The following is a 21491-nucleotide window of genomic DNA, read 5'->3' as shown; positions in this document are numbered from 1 at the left end:
CAGCATACAAAAGGTTCACCTCTTCATAGAAAGAACTAAAGGTCAGAGCACGATCTTTATTATTACAACACTCAAATAGTTCTAGATTTTGACGTCAAAATGTCCTCTACAAAACACAAGTTTCATTAAATTTTCAGTATGTACTAGGTACAAGTACTCCCAAGTCACTAAAATGAAGCTGGACCTGTTTATTCTACTAATAAAATGCAAAAACCATATATCTATAATTCAACTTAAATGAATGAAAATGTCTAATCTTCTAATTAAGGAGAATCAGATTCTTGTACGATTGGTTATTTAAAATCTCATAGGGAGAGATAGAATACAACCAACAATCATGCATTAATTAAACTGACCCCTAAACCAAATATTATTCAAGTAAGTATGGTATTGAAATATGCACCTCAGGCTTCAAATTTCTGCTCCTCAACCCATTCATCTGTTCTCCTATCTTTATCAATGGCAACTCTAGTCTCAGTTGCTGAAGCCAAAAATCTTGGAGTCATTTTTTATTTGTCGCTTACATTCATATCTAAATTATTAGCAAATCTATTGGCAGTATCTTCAAAATACATTTATAATTTGACCACTTAAACTGTTGGATCTTGGCCAAGTTATCATACTTTCTTGAGGTTACAGCAGAAGCTTATGATCTCCCTGCTTTTATCCTTTACTCCAGTAAACAGAACACATATGCCATAAAGTTTTCTCAGGCTCCTAAACACTTGAGATACATACCAAAAGTTTTAGTACCAGGGTGTAACCTTGAAGGGTAAAGCAAAAATCATTTCATTCCTCTTAATGCTCAGTCTCTCTGCCTTTTCAAATATTCATTCTTTCTTGTCTTGACTATTGCTAGAATCTCATGACTTGGCTTCATGCCTCCAGTTGCTGTCTTTCTAACATAGAGTTCTTTCTGAATTACTGCCTAAATTATTAAATTGGGGCTGGTGATACAGCTCAGTGGTACCGCGCATGCCTAATATGCATGAGGCCCTAGGTTCAGTCCCAAGCACCAAGTAAAATTCTTTTTAAATCACTAAATTCATGCAGTTTTGCTTATGAAAACATCATTTACCCTCAAGATAATGTTTCAGTCTTTTTCATCTTTATTTCATGCACTTTTACCCCAGTGTACCAGCCATTTTTAGTTTTAACAGTTGTTATAACAACCAACAGTTTGTAACATTTTTAGTTGTACCAGTATAACTACACTGTGCACATCTTTGAAAATATGTTCATTCTTAACTCCAGGTTCACATATTACCTCCTCTGTGAAGTCTTCTCTGTTGCCTCCCATTCCCAACTGTAGCAATATTCTTTCTTCTGTTTCAGTCTTAGCATGGATGTTTTATGCGATCTAGTCAAGATAGAATGGGCTATCTCTTGATACTGGATTTTGAGCCTTGGAGTTGTGGACATATATGTATGTGTGTGTGTGTGTGTGTATTTTACCTTTGTATCTCTATTGCCTTATTATAGTGAATGATTAATATGACTGTTCAGTAAATCTCTGAATGCCTTGAAATATTACCATGACAAACCAAAGTCTGAAGACACCAATTTTAGGCAATTTTCAATCCAAAAGATTATAACCTAGAGGTCAGCTGATCTTCTTGCATTGGTGTCTTTAATGGCAATAACCATGACCAATATAACACAAGTGTGAAGCTTTTTTGAGTTTCCAAAGAATTAATTTGTATCAGACATTTTAAGTGTTTAATATCCAAACTTACAGGGCTATGGGAAAGTATCATATAGCTCTTGTCATTTTGCTGACTTTTTTTGTTGTTTTGTTTTTAATCTTTTCATTAGATTTATGCTTTCTCTGAAGGCTTAGTTCTAGATAGCATTCTTGGCCCACAGGAAATCATTTATTAAGTAGGCTTATTCTAGATATTTTCACAGCTAAGGAAATTCAACACTAATTCTCAATCCATTTGGCAAGAGAGGAATACTTCCTTCTTGATACATCTTCCTCTGAGAAAAATATTTATGACATTTTTGCAAATTTATCATGAATTCTCTCCCCAAAGGTGGGCCAAGAAACAACAAAATATTTATCTGTGGTGCCTGGACCTCTAGGGACTCAAAGCATCCTTAGCATGCTTCAGCTCCTCTTGGTGGACTTTTTAAAAAACGAACTGCTAGGCCCCGCCTCAAGAATTTCTGATTCAGCAGGTTTGGGAGTGGGGCAATAATTCTAAATGACTTCCAGGTGATATTGATGCTGCCTGTCCTAGAACCACACTTTAAGAACTACTGCTATAAGTGATTCTTCAATTTGATTGCACATTAAAAACTCAGGAACTTTAAAACTATTTTCAGACTACACTCCAGTCAAATTAAATTTGAATCTTGGGTTAGATTCCAGGCCTCAGTATTTTAAAAAACTCTAGGTAATCACAATATGCAGCCAATTTTGAGAACTTGAGCCCTACAGAATTGAGTAAAACTCTGCTTTAGACTCTGCTATTATATATAGTGGACCGTTTAAGAAAACCCCTAAAAGGAATCAGGGATGATCTATATATTACTATAGGGTAAAAGAGAAGGCTTCACTGAAGTCACTGAAATGAACTGATTCATTTAATCATAATTTTTAAGTGACGTGAGAGCCTTTAGAATGAAGACCCAAAGATCCATAGTGAACTGTTCTTTTACTTGCTTAGGTTCTATGAAGAGAGGACAACCGTGGAGAAATATGATTAGACAAGAAGGGTATGATTTAATTGTCATAAACTGAGAGGGAAAACACAGGAAGACCTGTTAACTGTTTTGGCCACTCTGCAGCACTTCGTCCTCCCTGATCCGGGTGCGCAAAACCCCTTCTGAAATGGGAGTCTTGTGGTCTGTCAGACCAGGTAGGTCAAAGAATTTCTTTATGGCCAGCTCAAAGACAGAAAGGTGGAGGAAGATCAGTATTTTTTGGCTTTATGGGCTTGCTTTGGAGTACAAAAGTTCTAGTGTCTATTACTCCCCGTGGGGAAGAGGAATTCTAGTTTCTATGGCTTGCCTTGTAGGGAAAAAGGGGAGCAGAAGACAGAGCAAGGGAAATTTTGCCTTCATTTTGGGGTATTGTTTTCTGAGCCCCGACATTATATAATTTTTCTACTCCTGGGAAGCAATTAGGATCAAAAGGTGGACAGTACTGAGAATTGTGCTTAAATAAATGTACTTAAAAAATCATCTAGAAGGTGAGTTGCACACCTACCATCAAGAATGTAATGCTTGTGAATTACTTTCAAGAAACTTTTTTAGTTCAGACATCAAACTTGCTTCTTGTATTTTAGGAAGGACAAGGGAAGGAAGGAGAATGGGAAAGCTAAAGACCTGGCTCAAATGAGACAAATGGACTGTGTGATCTTACACTATGACTGGTTACAAATTCTGCCCAAGGAAATAATAAATGCGGTCCAATCCACGACCATGAAAAGTCCACCTAAGGTGCAAAACTGAAGCTTGGAGCAGTGTGATTAATAATCACTGTCTTGCTTTGCCCCGTTTGGAGAGGAGTCAAAGAGTGAAAACTTTTTGGTTTGCTTATAAAGGAGTCAAACTAAGGTGTGGTCCTCAGAGGAAATTCTGGCAGGCCCTGGATTGGCCTCCTTTGGGGAAAACTTGGTAGTTAAGTCACTTATTGAGATGTGGGGAGAATAGTCTTCCAGCTTAGTTCAATTAAGCAGCTATCATGTTTACGAAAGTATAGCCCTTGATTACCATGTTTGAATTGTGGTAGCATGAGTTTATGATGACTAAGAAGGCTGAATCTCCAGTTTCCCTTCACACATTTTTTTCTATGCACAGAATCTACTTCACAGCAAATGAGAGGACGTAGTTTGCAAACTAAGGCTTCATGTTTTTTCCTGGGAGTCTTTAGACTATAGAACGGGATCTACTTCTGTCCACCCCTGGAGATTTTGCTTGTTGGAAATTGACCTCCAGGAGCTGAATCATTCTTAAATCAAAAACTCCAGTTGCTTGTCTGAATTGGTGCCTCAGAATTTCAACTTGCATTCTTGTTTCTATAGAGAATCAACGTTATTTCTTTCATTTCATGAACCGTATTCATTAACGAATGATAACCAGAGACCCCTCTGGCACATCAAGAAATTTGATATTCCCATAATTCATATACAAATCGTTATAAAACACCTTTATTAACCAAACTGTTCGGGAAGTCCCCTCCCCTCTTTTTTAAAAACTAATCGCAAAAATTTTAGTACACATTAAGAGAACTTTTCTCCTTCTCACTGGATCTCTGGTACCCAATCCCTTTCCAAGTCTTAGATGCTCAGCCCGACAGATACATGGGTGGTTTTGACTTGACATATGACCGAGGCCTCGCCTTATCAGAACCTGCTCCGGAAAACGCTGCTCTTCGCACTAACTTCTTGCACGTACCCAGGTATAAGCTGCTTCAACAGCAGCAGAATGCGGACGCCGCGCGCGAAGACTGTCAGCACAGCGCGCGCCCGACTGAGCTTCCGCTTCCGATTCTCCAGACTCCGCCTCAGGGAGAAGGGGGTGGGTTCATGCGGGCCGCGCAGGCGCACGGAGGGCAACCGCAATGGCGCGGCGGTGCACCCTGAACAGGTATCTACTGCTCATGGCTCAGGAACACCTGGAATTCCGCCTCCCGGTGAGCCCGCAGCACCTTTCACAATTCCCGAAGGGAGAGGACTGTGCGGTGGGGTCTGGTTGTAGGTGGAGGCTCCCCGCACTTCCAGCGCACGCATCGGTTCAGGGAACTGCTGGTCCCGGCGGAATCACGCGTCCCCAGTCTTTCGGTCCCTGGGCCGGGAGCTGAGCTCGGTGAAGGGTGAAAGAGAGAAGTTCTGTTAGTCGTTGGAGGAGGGTGTGTGAGAGAGGAGTCCTCTCCGTGTGCTGAGCGTTTTCATTCATTCTGCACGTGCGCCAGGTACCAGAATTAGGCGGGCGAATGTGATGGGGCCTCTCCCTCCAGGAGCTATTTGTGTAACGGAGGAGAGAGACGTTCAACAGGAGTTCAGTGTATGGTTTAAGTATCAGAATATGAGGTTCAAGTGCGGTGGAGGGGTTGGTAGTGGCTGTTAGATGATGGAACAGTTGGGGAGTTTTAAATTTTGTTTTAATCTATTCAAGAAACCTTTTCGGAATTCCTGCCGTCTGATATGATGGACACTGAGGCTATCATTGTCACAGGAAAGCAGGGAACTGAAACTCCAAACCTCGGTTCCTGTGTTCCAACAAAAGAAAATTTAAAGTCTTACACCAAAAGCCATGCAAGAGAACGTTATTATAAGTGAAAGTGCAGTGAAAGTAAAGTAAAAGCAAAGGGAGGCTCAAGCAGAGAACTCTCTTAAGAGAGAGTGGGCCGTCTGTCAGCAGAGAATGACAAAGGAGACAATGCTGTCCCCAGATTTATTACTGTTTTGTGGTTGACTTGAAAACCGGGGTCATCCTTCAGCCACCTTTCCAATCAGGTGTTCAATTCCTCCTTCAAGTTGGGTGATGGAGTTTTTGACCTTAGGTCCTCCATGGAACTGTCATGGTGACCATTCTATTTAGTGGGGGGCTTCATCTATAAGTCAGTCCCATGTTAATGTGGGCACTGGGGTCAATAGTTGGTCAGAAATTACCTTAGTGCTCCAGCATTACTAAAGGAATCTTCTCAGAGAGTTAAAGATACTTATAGGCATAATTCTTAATTTCACTTCATCCTTAGTGCATTTCACTACTCATTGCTGGCTACTACCTAAAATCCTAATAGCCTCTGCCCTCAAGCATCTTGCTTTTTAGACTTAGGGTTGAGCAGACACATAAGCATAGAATTAGGTTAGCAGATGCACAGGGAAATATGAGAGCAGATAGAAGGGGAATTTCATTCACCTGAGGGATGGGGGAATGTTGGTTTTTAAGAGGACATCCTTGGGAATGACACTTGGACTACAGGGCTACTAGTAGTTACCTGGGCCAGGGAGATAAATAAGTATATTAATATTGCAAATTGTTAGCTACTACTAGATCATCAGATATATGACAGAGAGTATTAATAAGTGCCCAGGAGAGGTAGATAGGGAACAGAAAATACAAAGCCTTGAATACCCTGGAGGTTGGAAGAGAAATTAATTGAAGAGTTTAAGTAGAGAAGTGGCAGAATCAAGTTTTTAAAAAATAACTTTTGACGGGAATATGGAGGATGGATTTGAGAGAAATGAGACTGGAATTAGAGATCAGTTAAGAGTTAGTTGAAAGATTAAGTTGTGAATTGATTAAGGCCTGACTTAGTACAAGTGGTAAGAAGATGGGATAGACTGGTAAAAACATTTAGGTGATAAGATCATCAAAGCTTGATTTTTGGGGGAAAAGAGACAAGTTGAGGATGACTCCTGGGATGGATGTAGGAATGTCTCCATTTAAAGTAAGTACACAGGCAGATGTCAAGATGTAAGTTTCAGTTATACTGAATTTGCTTTGCTTGTATAACATCGGTAGGTAGTGGATGTGAGTATGCATAGAGCAAAATAGAGCTATCCAGAGAAAAATATTTGAGAGTCCTCTGCATATGAAAACTAGAAGAGAGGATAAAGTTACTCCAAGCGTAGGGTTAAAAGAGTGGTGAGCCAAGCACAGATGCTTGGAAGCATTATTGAGAGATATTGCAAATATAGGAAAGATGTGAGGCCGGGTTGGGGTTGTGGCACAGTGAGGCACTATAAAAATAAATAAATAAAGGTATTGTGTCCATCTACAACTCAAAGTAAAATAAGGTGTGAGACCACAGATATCTGGAGGGTAAAGGTTTAGAAAGCAGGGATAAATTAATAGTGTCGAATGTGTTTTTTGATAGGAAAAGAATGAAAAATGTTCAGTTACACTCTCAAAAGGCAATTAGAGGTGAATATTCTAAAGCTGTTTAGATTTTTAGTGTGATAAGCCAATAGCTTGATGTAGTAATCACTGGAAAATGAGGAAAGGAAAGTAGGCTAGACTGCTCTTAAGTAGAGCATTAAGAAGGGAAAGTTAAGAGAGTGGTTGGTTAGCTTTGGTTAAGGGAAGACTCCACTTAAGGAGAGATTGAGTTTGAGCATGTTTATAAGCCGGAGAGAATGGGAGAATGGATATAAGGATACAGTAGGAGATGGTCACCTTTCAGTAGAAAGGGAGATTGAGCAAAGGCAAGTTGGGGTGCAAGTTGCCTGGATGCCTGCTTTCTAGGTAATGGATAAATCAGGGTTATCCATTTCTGAGACAGGGCATTGAGAGTTGAATGGAAAAAATGAAAAATAGTGAAATCATAAATAGTCATTGAGGGAGTTAACAAGGACAAAAGTTTAGTAGAGAAGGTCACAGGTGTTGGAGCAAGGCTGAAAATCAGCAAGCCACCGAAGGTGGAGATGGTGTATTTTTATTTTCTATCTTCACTGGTTCTGGGGATCGAACCCAGAGGTGTTCTACCTGAGCTAAATCTCCAATCCTTTTGTTGTTGTTTTTGAGACAGGGTATCCCTAAGTTGCTGAGGCTGGCCTGGAACTTGATACTTCTGCTTCCTCTTTCCAAGTAGCTAGGATAACAGGTGTGTGCCATCATGCCTGGTAAGATTGTGTGTTTTCAGTTGTGCCAAGATCCTTTGCTTTCCTTAATTAGTGCTCAACTCATTGGCCTTGGGAATTATGTAGCCCTGATTAAGTATTAGTCTTTTCAAGTATCCTTGAAGGATAATTCCTTCAAGGATACTTGAAGGAAGAAAAATTTGATTTAGGTCTTAATTTATAAAGGAGATACTATGTCAGTAGAGAGGCTTGGAAAGCCCGTGTCCCTGAGAAGCAAGCACTTTCAAAGGTACAGAAGTGTGATTGGTTATGATTTTGGAATCCTGGGAGAGACGATGGAGGTAAGGGCATTGAGGCTAGAGTAGTGGATAGGATCCAGATTTTGTTTTAAAACTATTCCAGGGTGTTTGGGTTTTTATTTTAGATTGGGGATGGTGGGGCATTGGCTTTGTTGTTGTTGTTGTTTTTGAGAGGAAATGACAAAATCATTTTTGTTTTGAGATAATTCTGTAGTACCAGACTTAGAGGATACTTAGAGAGGAACTAGAAACAAGGAGGGTAAGGACCTAAAGTAAGGCAGTGTGGTGAGAATGGAGGGGTTAGGCTGTGGTGTCAAGAATAGTATGCCTAATACTTGCTGATTTATCTTTCCTTTATCTTCTTGTTAGTTACTGTCTTACCCTGGTGCCAGTTTAACCTTTCATAAGCTCAGTTCTGTTTTATGCCCTCATTTTCTTAAGGCTAAAATTCCACGGTCTGGCACTGCTTCTCTTTCTCCTTTGCTCTTTCACATTCTTCCCAGTCCTCAGTGCCTCTAAAACGGACTCCCTGTCATTCCCTGAAGGTTATCCTCCATTTTCCTGCTTTGGTCTCTGCTTTCTGTGTTCCTTTTAGTCTGGTTTGGGTCTTTCCTGTCCTATTATTTAATCTCTGGAATTTATATAGTCAGTATTCATTTAGATTTACCTGTTTATTTACTTATTTTAGGTTTATATATTTTACTTGATTCCTTTTAACATCTATAATTTCCGTTTGATAGATTTTCATTCTGTGCCAGAGGATGACTCTTCTTTATCCCCTTCAATATAGAATGCCTGATAGTTAAAAGTATGTGACTGATAAAAGGGGCGCTGTGGGTCTGTTTCTTTTGTTTGTAAAGTTTCTGTTTCTTCTTTATGTGCTAGATTATTTTTAAAATATGTGCCAGATGTTATATTTGAAAATTTACTCAAAGAAATACTTTGAGAGCTAGGATAATACATTCTCTTAAAGAAGGATGGAACACATAGAAGCATTAGAAATCTAGAATCACTTTAACTTATTTTCAGATATTGTTTTAGTGAGCTTTGTGTCACTGTGACCAAAATACCTGACAGGAATAACTTAGAGGAGGAAGTTTATTTTGGCTCATGGTTTCAGAGGTCTCAGTCCACAAATGGCCTGTTTCAAAGCTCTAGGCCCCAGGTGAGGCAGAACACAATGGCAGAAGGGCGTGGGACAGGAAAACAGCTCAGGGCATGACACTTAGTAAGCAGAGAGAGTTCTGCTCACCAGGGACAAAATATAAATCCCAATGTCACAGCCCCCAGTGACCTACTTCCTTTACCATACCCTACCTGCCTACAGTTACTGCCTAGTTAATCCATGTCAGTGGATTAATCCACTAATTTGGTTATAGTTTTCATAATCTAATCATTTCAACTCTGAACATTCTCACATTGTCTCATATGGGAGGATGATCATATCTAAACCATATTAGATACCAAGCTCTGTTTCTATTCTGATTCACTCATACTCCTAGGATATAGAATCCTAATAAAAATTGGTTTGTCACATTTCCTTTCTTCCCCATGGGCAACCCTGTATGCCTTTTGTCCTTCTAGTTCCATTGGACTGTCAGAAGTCATATTTGCCCTTATAGCCACTTTTGAAATTGGTACATGTTTTAGTGGACAGTGATTCTTCCTTGGAATTTCTGTCATCTCCTGTCTTGGTTTGGTGATTCCTGTTCTCTCTCTGGGCCTCAAGTAGATGTCCAGCTTTTTCAGTTCTTCATATCAAGAGACTTAATCTGAATTATCTAGTTTGCTTTCCCAGAAGAGGTTGTACTCTACCATTGATTTAGACTCTCCTTGTTTTTCAAGGCGTAAGTCAGTTTCCATAATTTTCCCTTCTAAAACCAATCTTTTCCCTTCTTGTACATTTTTGCTTTTACTTCTTTAAGAACACTTCACACTTCAGTTGTGGGGTTAAATGTTTCATTAATTCCATTAAACCCTAAGCTTCTTTAGAATAAATATGTATTTATCTTTACATAGTGCCTTGCACATATAAGTTGCTCCATAAATGTTGAAGTGAATGAAATAGGATAACTTCCAGGTAAGTTAGTAAAGGAACATTCTACACTTGTGGACTCTCTACTGTGTTAGAGTTGCTAGACAAGAAGCTATGAGGAGTAGCTGACTTTATGAATTACAATGAGAGATTAGGAATCTATGTGTAGTCCAGTTTTATCTCTCATAGAGTTAGGGCCAATTTTAATTTTCTGCTGCCGTATACTGAAAGTAAAGTTCAGATGACCTGTATTTTACTGATGGTTCTGAAGCAACCTAAATGGATGAAAAATTAAGCAACCTAAGTAAATGATCTGGTTTACTCAGGATTTCAGTGGAAAGCAAACACAGACTACCAGGCTGTCAATATCTGGCATTCCTATATCACATCATTAAGGAAAAAAACAGCATTTGAGATGAGACCTTATCCTTATCTATATTCTTATTCAGTGGAAAATAATACAGAAAAAAATACAGTGAGAGTTGTATTTGGAAGTGAGACAAAAATGTAAATAAAAGAACTGAGTTCCAGAAAATCAAGAATTCTGGAAAGATATGGACCTGAGAATTAAAAAACACCAAAACACAGATGACTGTCTACAGTTCGATAGAAGATTACAAGATTGTAAATATCATTTTAGGATCATATTTGCAATGGCAGAAGAAGGAAATATAACACTGATATGTCATGTTGCAACATCAGGAGCATGTAAACAAAATTCATTAGATGGCCCTTCAAAACATAAAATCGTACCTGAAGCTAATCATGTGAATCACTGTCTTGATCATGCCAAATTTATAAACATGTGCTTATAAATTTGAAACTTGGCATATCACATTTACACTCAATTTTAAGTTTTGGGTAGTAGAGCTAATGCTATGCTATAAAACTTCTGATAATCTTCAGTTTCTTTTTTCTAACTTTTTTTTTTTTTGTACTGGGGATTGAATTCAGAGTCACTTTACCACTGAGACACATCCCCATCCCCTTTTTTATTTTTTGTTTTGAGAGTTTATCACTAAGTTGCTGAGGACCTCAATAAGTTGCTGAGACTAGCCTTGAATTTGTGATCCTTCTGTTTCAGCCTCCCAAGTTCCTGGGATTACAGGTGTGTGCCACTGCACCCATTTTTTTCCCCCCAACTCTCAAGACCTTTATATTTTAGCCTATTGCTGATTTTTAGCAGTGATTCTAGGAGCCAGCAAATTTTGACTTGGTTATAGTTGGATGTTTTAATTGTAAAGTTGATTCCCAATATGCTTTAATACAGAATGAACAACAATCATGTAAGACCAAGTAGCCTATTCTATAAGTTCATTTTTTTCTTCTGAGTGTTTTAATTCTGTTAGATTTGATTGACTTCCTGAGCTGCTGGATTTCAAGAATGAGTTGAAGTCATCATCATCTACATTTCCTTAATAGTCCCTGAGGTTCTGTGTTTCTGTCTGTACAGATAATCTGACTTCATGAGATAGCACTGATTCCTATTTTACACCCAAGGGAACTGAGTGTACAAGAAGTTAATTTTAATGTATAAAACCACTTAGCTAGTTTGTGGAAGATCTGAAAATCAAATTGTGGTCTCTCTTACTCCTGAGTCTCATAATGTCTCCTATTCCAATTTGTTGCTCATGTTGCTAAATAACCTTTGGGTTACCTTTACTGATTTACTGGTAGTCTGTTTTAGTTTGTGGTCTATCCATATTTTTGTACCAAATTCTAATATAAGAAATTATTTGGTGCATAGACAGAGGAAAAGTAGAAATGGCATTAGTTGCTTAAACTTTGGATTTTGGAATGAGGAGCTTGATGATGTGGGTTTGCATTCCCTGATGATGGCTGGATGGTCACGTTGGACTTGGTGTTAAAGGTTCTTTCTTCTGGTTGGGAGGAAAGGGGATTGTCGGCAACCAGTAGTGGGGACATTCTCCTTCTTGAGGTTACCTGCTCCATAGGACCTACACAGAATTCTACCTGCTTTAGGTAGGTAGAATTTGCAGGTAGGAGACAATTTGTTAGTGGTACAGATCATAAAATTTGTATAGTCATCTTGTGTTCATGAATACAAATTGAGTGCTTCAAAGTATACACACACTATTTGAAGTGATTTCAACTTTGTGTGCATGATTCCTTTAGCATGCCTATTGTTAGTTCTCTTCTAGTTCTATAACTTTATCCAGGTAGAGGAGGTTAACTTAATGTACTTGCGCTTATCCTCAAATCATGTTTTTAATTATTTTATTTTAAAATTTATAGTGTCTGCAATCAGTTTTTCTTTCCCTTTTCAAAATCAGGACATTAGCTGATCAAATCTTGACAATTCTGTTGTCTAAAATTTCTCTAAAATTACTTAACCATGGTTGTGACTATAAAATTTCAGAACCCTGAGTTGGAATTGTCTGATGTTGAAACTTAAATGCCTTGGGTAGATATCAGCCCACTCTTTTTTTTTTTTTTTTTTTTCTTTTTTAGTCATGTTAGCCTTGTTTCTCTTAGTAGTCTTTGAGTTCCCTGTTTAAAATGTATTTTCTCTATGATATTTTCAATGCAGGAAATAAAATCTTTGCTTTCACTTTTTGGAGGTCAGTTCATCAGCAGTCAGGAAACTTATGGAAAGGTAAGGTGAATTTTCATTAGACCATATGTAATGTATATATAAATAGAATCTTGGGTTTGAAGAGAAGTGCGAAGCTTAAATTTATATTTGTGTGGTTATTTGTATCTGTTCCTAGAGAAAATGGAATAAAAAGAATATTTAGGGGAAGATTATGGCTTTGGAAAATAAGTTTTTTACTTTGTATTTGTAGTTTATCAGTGTTTTAGAGAGGTTTGGAAAAATAGAAAAGAAAAAAAAAAATCATTTACTGTTCTTCCTCCTTGACATGGCTTATTGGGGATGTGACCTTTGAGTTTTTCACGAACTGTATCCCTCCTCAATTGTAATACTACTTACCATTAACTTCTGTAATCTCTTTTTTATTTAATATTAATATAGGTACATTTTGTTCTTAGCTTTTACCACCTATGTAACTGCACAATATTTTCCATTGACTATACCATAGTTTATCTAATCATTTTATTTAATTTAGGTTGCTTTTAAAATTTTCACAGGGGCTGGGAGATAGCTCAGTCGGTAGAGTGCTTGCCTTGTAAGTACAAGGCCCTGGGTTCGATCCTCAGCACCCAAAAAAAAAAAAATTTTCACAGTAAAGTTAATACTAAAATGATCTGTTTTTCTATTTGAATTATTTTGAATTTTTCTGTAGAATAGTGGAAATAATGGAGGAAGATAGACTGCTAATGTCGGGGAGAATTTCTTGCAAAAGATGACAGAACTTAAATTGAAAGTTCCCTGATTTTGGAGTTTTATTCCAATTTACTTTGACTTATTGAGGCAAAATGAAAGGAGAGTGATGAATGAATGAGGGCCTGGCACTGCTGTGTTTGGCAGTGTTCTGGCAAGGCGCTGAGAAGCGCTTACCATTTCCTGTAATCTTGGGTACTAAGACAGAGGATTGAGAAACTCCTCCTGATTACCTGGACCTTTTTTTTTTTGTCCCTTCTAGACAAAATGAAAAGCAGTGCAAGTTAATGGTAAATTAATAATGTACTCCATGACTTTCTATCTAGTTGTTTCACAAGGCCCCCACCTACTCTCAGATAGCCATAGCTGCCTAGAAAAAGAGATTATTTAGTATTAAAAAAATCCATTACTTACAAGTTACAAATAAAATAACTGTGTTATAAGGAATGATTAGCAAAGATAAAAATTTCCAAGATTGTATTCTGTAGTATAATACGCATTGATTCTTTTAGTCAAGCTACATTAAGGCAAATACAAAATAAATTTAAATTTAATTTGCTGATATTTTCATTCATAGGATCATTTTTTATAGAGTCAAATCTGGAATTCTTATGTTAAATCAGCAAATAGAAGTTTCTCCTGTTGACTTCTTGAATCAAAGCATACTAGGTCTTGGTAGCTACGTAGAAGTAACTTGCATATTGTTATTTCTTTCAGTCTCCATTTTGGATTCTTAGTCTTCCCTCTGAAGATATTGCAAGAAACTTAATGAAACGGACAGTGTGTGCCAAGTAAGAAAAACTAACCATGTTATCTCAAATGAGCGTACCACGTACTTCTTTGTCCTATTTTGTTGTATAGGCAGAAAGTAGGAGTGGTTGTGGAGGGAGCTTCGTTTAACTCGTAGTTACATGAATTTACCACTGGGTGGTGGTGGGGGAACAGAATTACCTGCTGAAACTAAAAAGTTGGAAAATCCTTAATGGGGAAACAAGAAACTCTTGCTTAAAACAATTTTCTTAAAGTTCTGTATTAACCAGGAATATAGTATGAAAAGCAAATGCTATATTCTTATGTAGGATAGATGCCACTTTAACTATAACAAGAATATTGATATTCAAAACAGTGATTTTTTTTCTCCTCTGTGCTGGAGATTGAACCCAGGGGTCTCTGTCACTCAGCTACATCCCCAGCCTTGATCCTCCTGCCTTAGCCTCCCTCGTAGCTGGGATTATAGGCATGCAACATCACTCCTAGCCAAAAATGCTTTTCATACAGGTGATTTTTAGTTGGATGAACAGACTGGTAAAGTGCAAGGTGACAAAATGTGGGTACTGCCATGAAATATGTTTTACTGTTATATTTGTTAAAGAAAAAATAGTTTAGTGATCATGTGTTGGTATAAAATAATGAAGCCAGTCATTGTTTATCCTGAGTTTCTAGATTTTATCATTGACAGCTACTCTTTCCTTTTCTTTCAGTTTTTTCTTTAAATTTTTTTTTAATTGACACTTTTTGTTTATCTCAGTTGCCTTTTTCTTGAATATTTTGACAGATTGTTTGATACCTTTCTCTTGGAAATTATTAATGCAATACAATTAAGATTTTATATGTTTATTGTTTTATTAACATGATTAGCAATACTTTATAGTATAATATGTAATTGCTGTTGTTACTGAATTGGTTACAACCCCTAATTTAGTTAACTTCCTCCTGTTGAGAACTACCTGCAGCCCTAAAAATCTAATCTCTTAACCTGAAGTTTGTTAGTCTTGTTTATTAAATAAAAACAACTGGAAATGGGAACATATCTAAAAATACTCGTTGAATAACTAACTACTTTACCTGATCATCTCAAAATTTATGCCTCTGAGGTGTTTGAATTTCAAAGATAAGGCTTATTCAATGTAAAATAGGTACTTGAGTACTAAGAATTTGTGCACTTCTTTTAAAGCAAATATCGTTTGATGCATATTTTTGAAAAATGGTAAAATTAATAATTGTGTAATATTAAATAATATGTAATAATTTTTTCAGTTTTTTTATTCCTTCTATAATTTGCATGACTGAGGTAAATCTTATGAGATTATTAAGAGTAGTAAGAGTAGAGGTCTTTTCTGTATAAATTCAAGAGAATGAAAAGGAGGAATTCATTTTCAAAGGACAGTATTTACAATCTCATTGCACCAAACTGAAAATAGCATAAATTCAAAACTAACCTATATTCAGAATTTTCTGTTGTAGAATAGTGATCGAAAATGGGTTTTGATTATCTGTTTTTAGTTTAGACTATATTGAGCTTACCATAAAAATATAAAAACTAACAAACCTAAAAAGGTACCTGCATTTTTAAATCTTAACATTTTGAGTAACTTAGTTTAACAGATCTTACCAAATAATAGCCAAATGCTAATAGCAACATTTATATGTGGTCCTTTTTGTTTTATGGAGGACATTGGGAAAACTTGGATTTTCTGCAACTCTTCATCCATTTGATTAAAATATCTTAAGTGATTTTACTGCATCATTTGATCTAGCATAAAAATAAAATGATGGGGGTCCGTGGGTGTAACTCAGTTGGTAGAGTACATGCTAAGCATGCACTAGGCCCTGGGTTCAATCCCAGCATATAAAACGATGAAAATTTGGACAAATCCTATGTTATGTTAAATTTCCCTCCAACTCTATTAGTTTCAGTGTCTTCATGTGATTTGGACTTAAATTATATTTGTTTCCAGAATATGTATTTGTTGTTATAGCTTAGAGAACACAGGCAATAATTTGTTTTAGTGGAGTGAACATAAAGAACTGGTAAAATAACTGCTATATATTACTGCGTGAATTAAGTTCTTTACTGAGGTTAGTACCAATCATTTATTTCCTAGGTCTGTATTTGAACTATGGGGTCATGGAAGATCACCTGAGGAGCTGTATGGTTCTCTTAAAAATTACCCTGTGGAGAAGATGGTGCGTAGTAAAATGTGGTTTTATGTGAGCATATGTGTAGATTCTGTATTATTAATGTCTTAAAAGATTTATCTGCTTTTATTTTAGATTCCATTTCTGCATTCAGACTCTACATATAAAATAAAGATTCACACATTTAATAAAACATTGACACAAGAAGAAAAAGTCAAACGAATAGATGTAAGTGAATTTAGCAAAATAAAAACCCTACAGGATTAATGTAGTATAGCCATTGTTGATACATAAGAACTGCTAATGTCAAGTGGGTTGTTTTTTGTTTTGTTTTTTTGGTACCACAGTTTTGCTAAGGAGTTCTCACATTTTATCTTACTTAATTGCTGACACCAGTCTTACTTGATAGATATTATTAACTAAGTACTATTTTCCCTTGGAAGATTTTATAGAACATTAACAGTTGCTTATATTTTTTAGGCACTTGAATTTCTGCCTTTTGAAGGAAAAGTGAACTTAAAGAAACCACAACATATATTCTCTATTTTGGAGGATTATGGTTTGGACCCGAATTGCATCCCTGAGAATCCATATAATATTTATTTTGGTAGATGGGTAAGCAAGTATTATTCCTGCCTGTCTTATTTTGTTTCTTTTAAAAGCTAAATGTAGGGTGGGATTACAGGTCAGTGCAGAGTGCTTGTTTAGCATGCATGAGGTACTGGGTTTGATCTCCAGCTGCACCAAAAAAAAAAAAAGAAAAAAAAGATAATGCCTTTATACAAAAAGTGCAATGCATTTCTCCAGAGATTCCTGTGAGGTGCAAGATATTTGTTAGATATATGACCTAGGGAGACAGTGATACATCTAGTGACATTAAAACAAAATTTAATAGAAAATTTGAACAACTTCTTTTTTGGTAAGAGGGAAGACAGAGAGTACTGTGATAGTTGTGGATCTCATTTGTGGAAATCTTAAATCTAGGTCTTTAATTCTGAAGAGAAATGGATTACTTTAGAATAGTTCAGTCCATTTCCCTGGGGCTATAAGTGGGTAAGTGGAAACTGATACCCATTATAATTATTATAGATTATTGTTATTTAGGAGAAAAAGAAATGGAGAAAGCTTATCACCATGAATTCCTGGAATAATTATGTTCAAATTCAATTCATACTTGATTTGAAAAGACAAAGTAAATGGAAAGACATTAAGAAATAAAAGATATTTGTCCAGAACTATCTCAAAAATGTTATTTTAAAGGAATGAATTTAGAGCAGTAGTTAAGTGGTTAAGTAGTTAAGTAGTTAAGTAGTTAAGGATCAGCAGGATGCTACGGGTTTTTTTGTGAGTGATTATAAATCTGTTCTCTGTAGTTACACTAATTTGAAAAAATCTCTGATTTAGATTGCAGATGGACAGAGAGAGCTAATTGAGTCATATAGTGTCAAAAAGAGACACTTCATTGGAAATACGAGCATGGATGCTGGTTTATCATTCATCATGGTAAACCACGGAAAAGTGAAAGAAAATGATGTTGTCTTTGATCCATTTGTTGGAACAGGTATTTTTATTTAATTGTTAAACTAGTGTAGAGATATTGCTTGTTTGTAGTTGTAAAGGTTATGGTGGCATTTTTGATAAGAATTAAATGAAGAGAATAATATTTTGTCATTGGATAGTAGCTAAAAGACTACTTCATACTTGAAATGGTATTTTATACCTTTGCTGCTTGAAAGATGTTGCTGATAGAATTTTGTGGGCTTTATTTCAAGTAAGCCACTAGGGGGGAGCAGTATCTAATTTTTTACAGCAGAAAATTTGTAGTACTCTACATTGTACAAATGTTGTAGACAGTTTTTTTTTTTTTTTGCTTTTTTTTTTTTTTTTAATAGGAGAACTTGGGGGAAAACGATTTGAATGACATAATTTAAAAAAAAAAGGTTCATGTTTTAAAAGAGAACCATATATTGTAGTTGGAGAGAAATAGTTAATGTATTTTGTCTTTGATTTGGTTTTGGGGAATTTATAAATGTGATGTAAAAGTGACTATGTATCAGCAGACTAGAGACTGGCCACTGTGTCCTTGACCTGGGTTCTGCCTGTACTTGATTGGGATGTTCCTCTAATTAATTTTGTGTGGAAGTCCTAAAACTCCATGTTTACTTCATCTGACTCTGAAGAGTTTTTCTTGCTTCAGATTGTTTTTGCTTGATGTTGCCCATACCAGGGAGTACTCATATTTAGTTTTGTCTGGCTTACCCCATTGTGGTTCAGTTTGTAGTTGGAGTCTCTAGGTGTAGCCATTTTTCCACATGCACTGTGATGATGCAAAGTTAACATTTGTTGAATAGTATGTGTGTCAGGTACAGTACCCTGCACTCTAATGTTAATGATTTAATTCTTGTAACTGCTAACACAGAGATACTTTTATTAAAAGTCTTTTCGAGGAACTTATGGCACAGATAGAGATTAAGTGACTTGGCCAAGTTTATATAGTATGTAAGTTTGAAAGGATTCAAACTCAAGCAGTCCAACTCCAGAACTTATCTTCTGAGCCACTACCGTAATAGACTTGCCTCTTTCTGCATTAGGTTCCCAGCCAGTTCTTATACCAGAAACTAATTTGCGGAATATGACCACATGTATTAGGAAGAAATAGTGTCTGGTCAAGAGACTCTAGCTGGGAATATTTTCGACCAGGCATGCTGGGATTACATGCTCATTAATGCCTGTAATCCCAGTGACTCAGGAGGTCAAGTCAGGAGGATATTAAGGTCAAGGCTAGTGTTGGCAACCTAGCAAGACTTTGTCTCAAAATAAAAAATAAAAAACACTGGGGACAACTCAGTGGTAAAGCTCCCCTGGGTTCAATCCCCACTACCGAAACAAAAAAAGATTTTCGAAGATTGTTATTGCTGAATTAATTTGCTAGTGAATTCTCTTCTAATCTACTCCCCCTGTGTTCTGCCCTCAACATTATAATTTTTTTTTTCTTTTAGAAGAGTTACAAGAATAAGAGTGGAACAAAGAACCTTCACATATTCTAACCCAGCTTAAGCCATCGTTAACATTCAACCTCATTTGTTTTATCATTTGTTCTATTTATGTATGTATACATATTTATTCTGCATCATTTGAAAGTTGAATACATCACATTCTTTCTTACCAAATACTTTAATGTATATTTCTTAGGATAAGAATATATTTTCTTACATAACCTCAGTTTTTGATATTAGTAAATATAGTATTAATACAATAACATTCATTTTTTAGTTTTGTCAGTTGACCTAATAATGTTTCTTATGGCATCCTTTTTCCCTTTTAGTCTAGAATCAGATACTATGTTTTATTATCAGTATTTCTTTGATCTCTTTGATTTGGAACATAACTAAACCCTTTCTTTTCCTTTTTGGAGTGTGGGAATGAATCCAGGGCCTTGTACATGCTAGACAAATGCTCCAACATGAGCAATGGCCTCAACTCCCCCAAACCTTTCTTTTTCTACTATTATAAATTTACACCTTTGAAGAATGGTATTCCTCCTCCCTTGGTTATTTTAATCTGTAACATTCTTCATTTGGGGTTGGTTAATGCTTCTTAATGATTAGATTTAAGTTATACATTCCTAGTGGGAATACTACAGCAGTGATTTGTGTCCTCCTCAGGATACATACATGATGACCTTCTGCCCCTCATTAATAATGTTAATTTTCATCAGCATGGTGTTTGATTTTTCCACTGCATGATGATTACTGTTTTTATCCCTTGAAGTTAATAAGAAATCTATAGACACATTAAGACTTCCTAACTCTTCTCCTTATGAAAATGTCCTCTCACATCTATAAGGTTGTCAGGTTTGGTGTCCATTGATATGATTCTTGTCAGAACCAGTCTGTGCCCTGATGGTTGCACAGGGAAGAACCAGCACTCCTTCTAGCTCCAGCAATCCTTCTACAGCTACTGGTCAACACTCATTATTCTGCTGTAAGCAGCAACCCTATCTTCTCTTCTATTTACTTACCTATTTATTAATAATGTGAACTAATAGATTCCTTTTTTTTTTTTTTTTTGGCCTTTGGTATAATACATGACATTCCTTAATTTTTTTTTTTTTTGCTCAAATTGTCTCATATTTATTTGCCTAGCTTTTTCACATTGAATGTTTGTGACATGTTCTTATGTTTCTTTTTTTCCTCCTTTGAAGCACTTTATTAATTTCTGGCTCATCTTATACCCATCCTGGCTTTAGTTATCAAGTTATTAGAGATCAAGATCTGGGTTCTAGACCCTTTCAGAGGATAATTTTCCTAGAGCACTAGGAAAGATATAGTGCTTATGCATAATATGCATATAAGTGCACATGCAAATACCCATACATGTACTTCTTCAGTGTGTGCACATATGTATGCCTACCCACAGGCATGTTTTAGAAATTGAACTTGTGTTTATACTACATATTCCACTTGCTCCTCACAGATTTCTCTTTTGCCTACCCCATTCCAAATTTTTATATGTATCTTCTTCCACATTGAGAACCTTGATTCTTACCAAGATCAACACATTTGTTTTTTTGCTCATTTCTATATTTAAATAATTTTGAAATTGCTTTGTTCATGCCACTAAAAAAAAAAAAAAAGGAACAATTCTTCACCCTGCCTAAGGAACAATAAAGTCAAATACTGTGCTTGCTTATATTTCTCCTTCATTTAAAATTCACTCACATTCATTTGTTCCACTTACCTTCAGTTTTAGTTTTTTTAGTTGGGTTTTTTAAAAAATATTTTTAGTTATAGATGGACATAGTACCTTTATATTAATTTTATTTTATTTTTATGTGGTGCTGAGGATTGAACCCAGTGTTTCATTTTATGTGGTGTTGAGGATTGAACCCAGTGTTTCACATGTGCAAGGCAAGTGCTCCACTGCCGAGTCCCAGCCCCAGTTTTAGGTTTTTTCCTCCATCCCTGCTTGATTGTTGATATACTTTTATTTTTATATATATAAAAGATTGGCTTACTTCTAAAAGTCAGATCTACAGAATAAAATGTACCCAGAAAAGTGTCACTCTCTTCCATATCCATTCCTTTCATTCTGCTCCCTGCATCCCTCATTAGTAACCAACTTCATGTCACCCCACCACCACCTTTGGTACAGGGAATTGAACCCATTGAGCTGCCTTCATCCATCACCAAAATATTTTTATTTTGAGCAGGTTTTTACTAAGTTTCCAAGGTGACCTCAAACTTGATGTTGTGTCTAACTTTGCTTTTGTCATTAATAGTATTTCCTGGAAGCTATTTCCTGTCAATTCATGGAGATTATTGTCATTCCTTTTTATAGGTGTATTCCATAGATGTATGTACTATGATAATCTCCTCTTCTTGGACATTGGTATTTTT

General features: G+C 36.3%; 1 protein-coding gene across 5 annotated transcripts in view; it reads left to right on the top strand.

The window, feature by feature from the left end:
• Positions 1-4544: 4544 nt before the first annotated feature.
• Positions 4545-21491, top strand: part of Trmt11 (tRNA methyltransferase 11 homolog) — a 49554-nt gene continuing 32607 nt past the window's right edge. For 3 of the 5 annotated variants that reach the window (XR_007109529.1, XR_007109530.1, XM_047558859.1), the window contains exons 1-7: positions 4545-4642; positions 12421-12486; positions 13891-13964; positions 16059-16140; positions 16228-16320; positions 16573-16707; positions 17497-17653. Coding sequence is in view for 3 of the 5 variants with exons in the window: in XM_047558859.1 (XP_047414815.1) it covers positions 4571-4642; positions 12421-12486; positions 13891-13964; positions 16059-16140; positions 16228-16320; positions 16573-16707; positions 17497-17653 (679 nt within the window). In the remaining 2 variants the exon portion in view is untranslated. Of the gene's footprint in view, positions 4643-4774; positions 4922-12420; positions 12487-13890; positions 13965-16058; positions 16141-16227; positions 16321-16572; positions 16708-17496; positions 17654-21491 lie in introns of those variants that run through there. The other 2 variants (XM_047558861.1, XM_047558860.1) reach the window with 2 other exon arrangements.

Source organism: Sciurus carolinensis, chromosome 7 (genome assembly GCF_902686445.1).
Source record: "Sciurus carolinensis chromosome 7, mSciCar1.2, whole genome shotgun sequence".
Classification (NCBI taxonomy): Eukaryota; Metazoa; Chordata; class Mammalia; order Rodentia; family Sciuridae; genus Sciurus; species Sciurus carolinensis.
The sequence above is the reverse complement of the archived record's forward strand: the minus strand, read 5'-3'. Positions and strand labels throughout refer to the sequence as shown.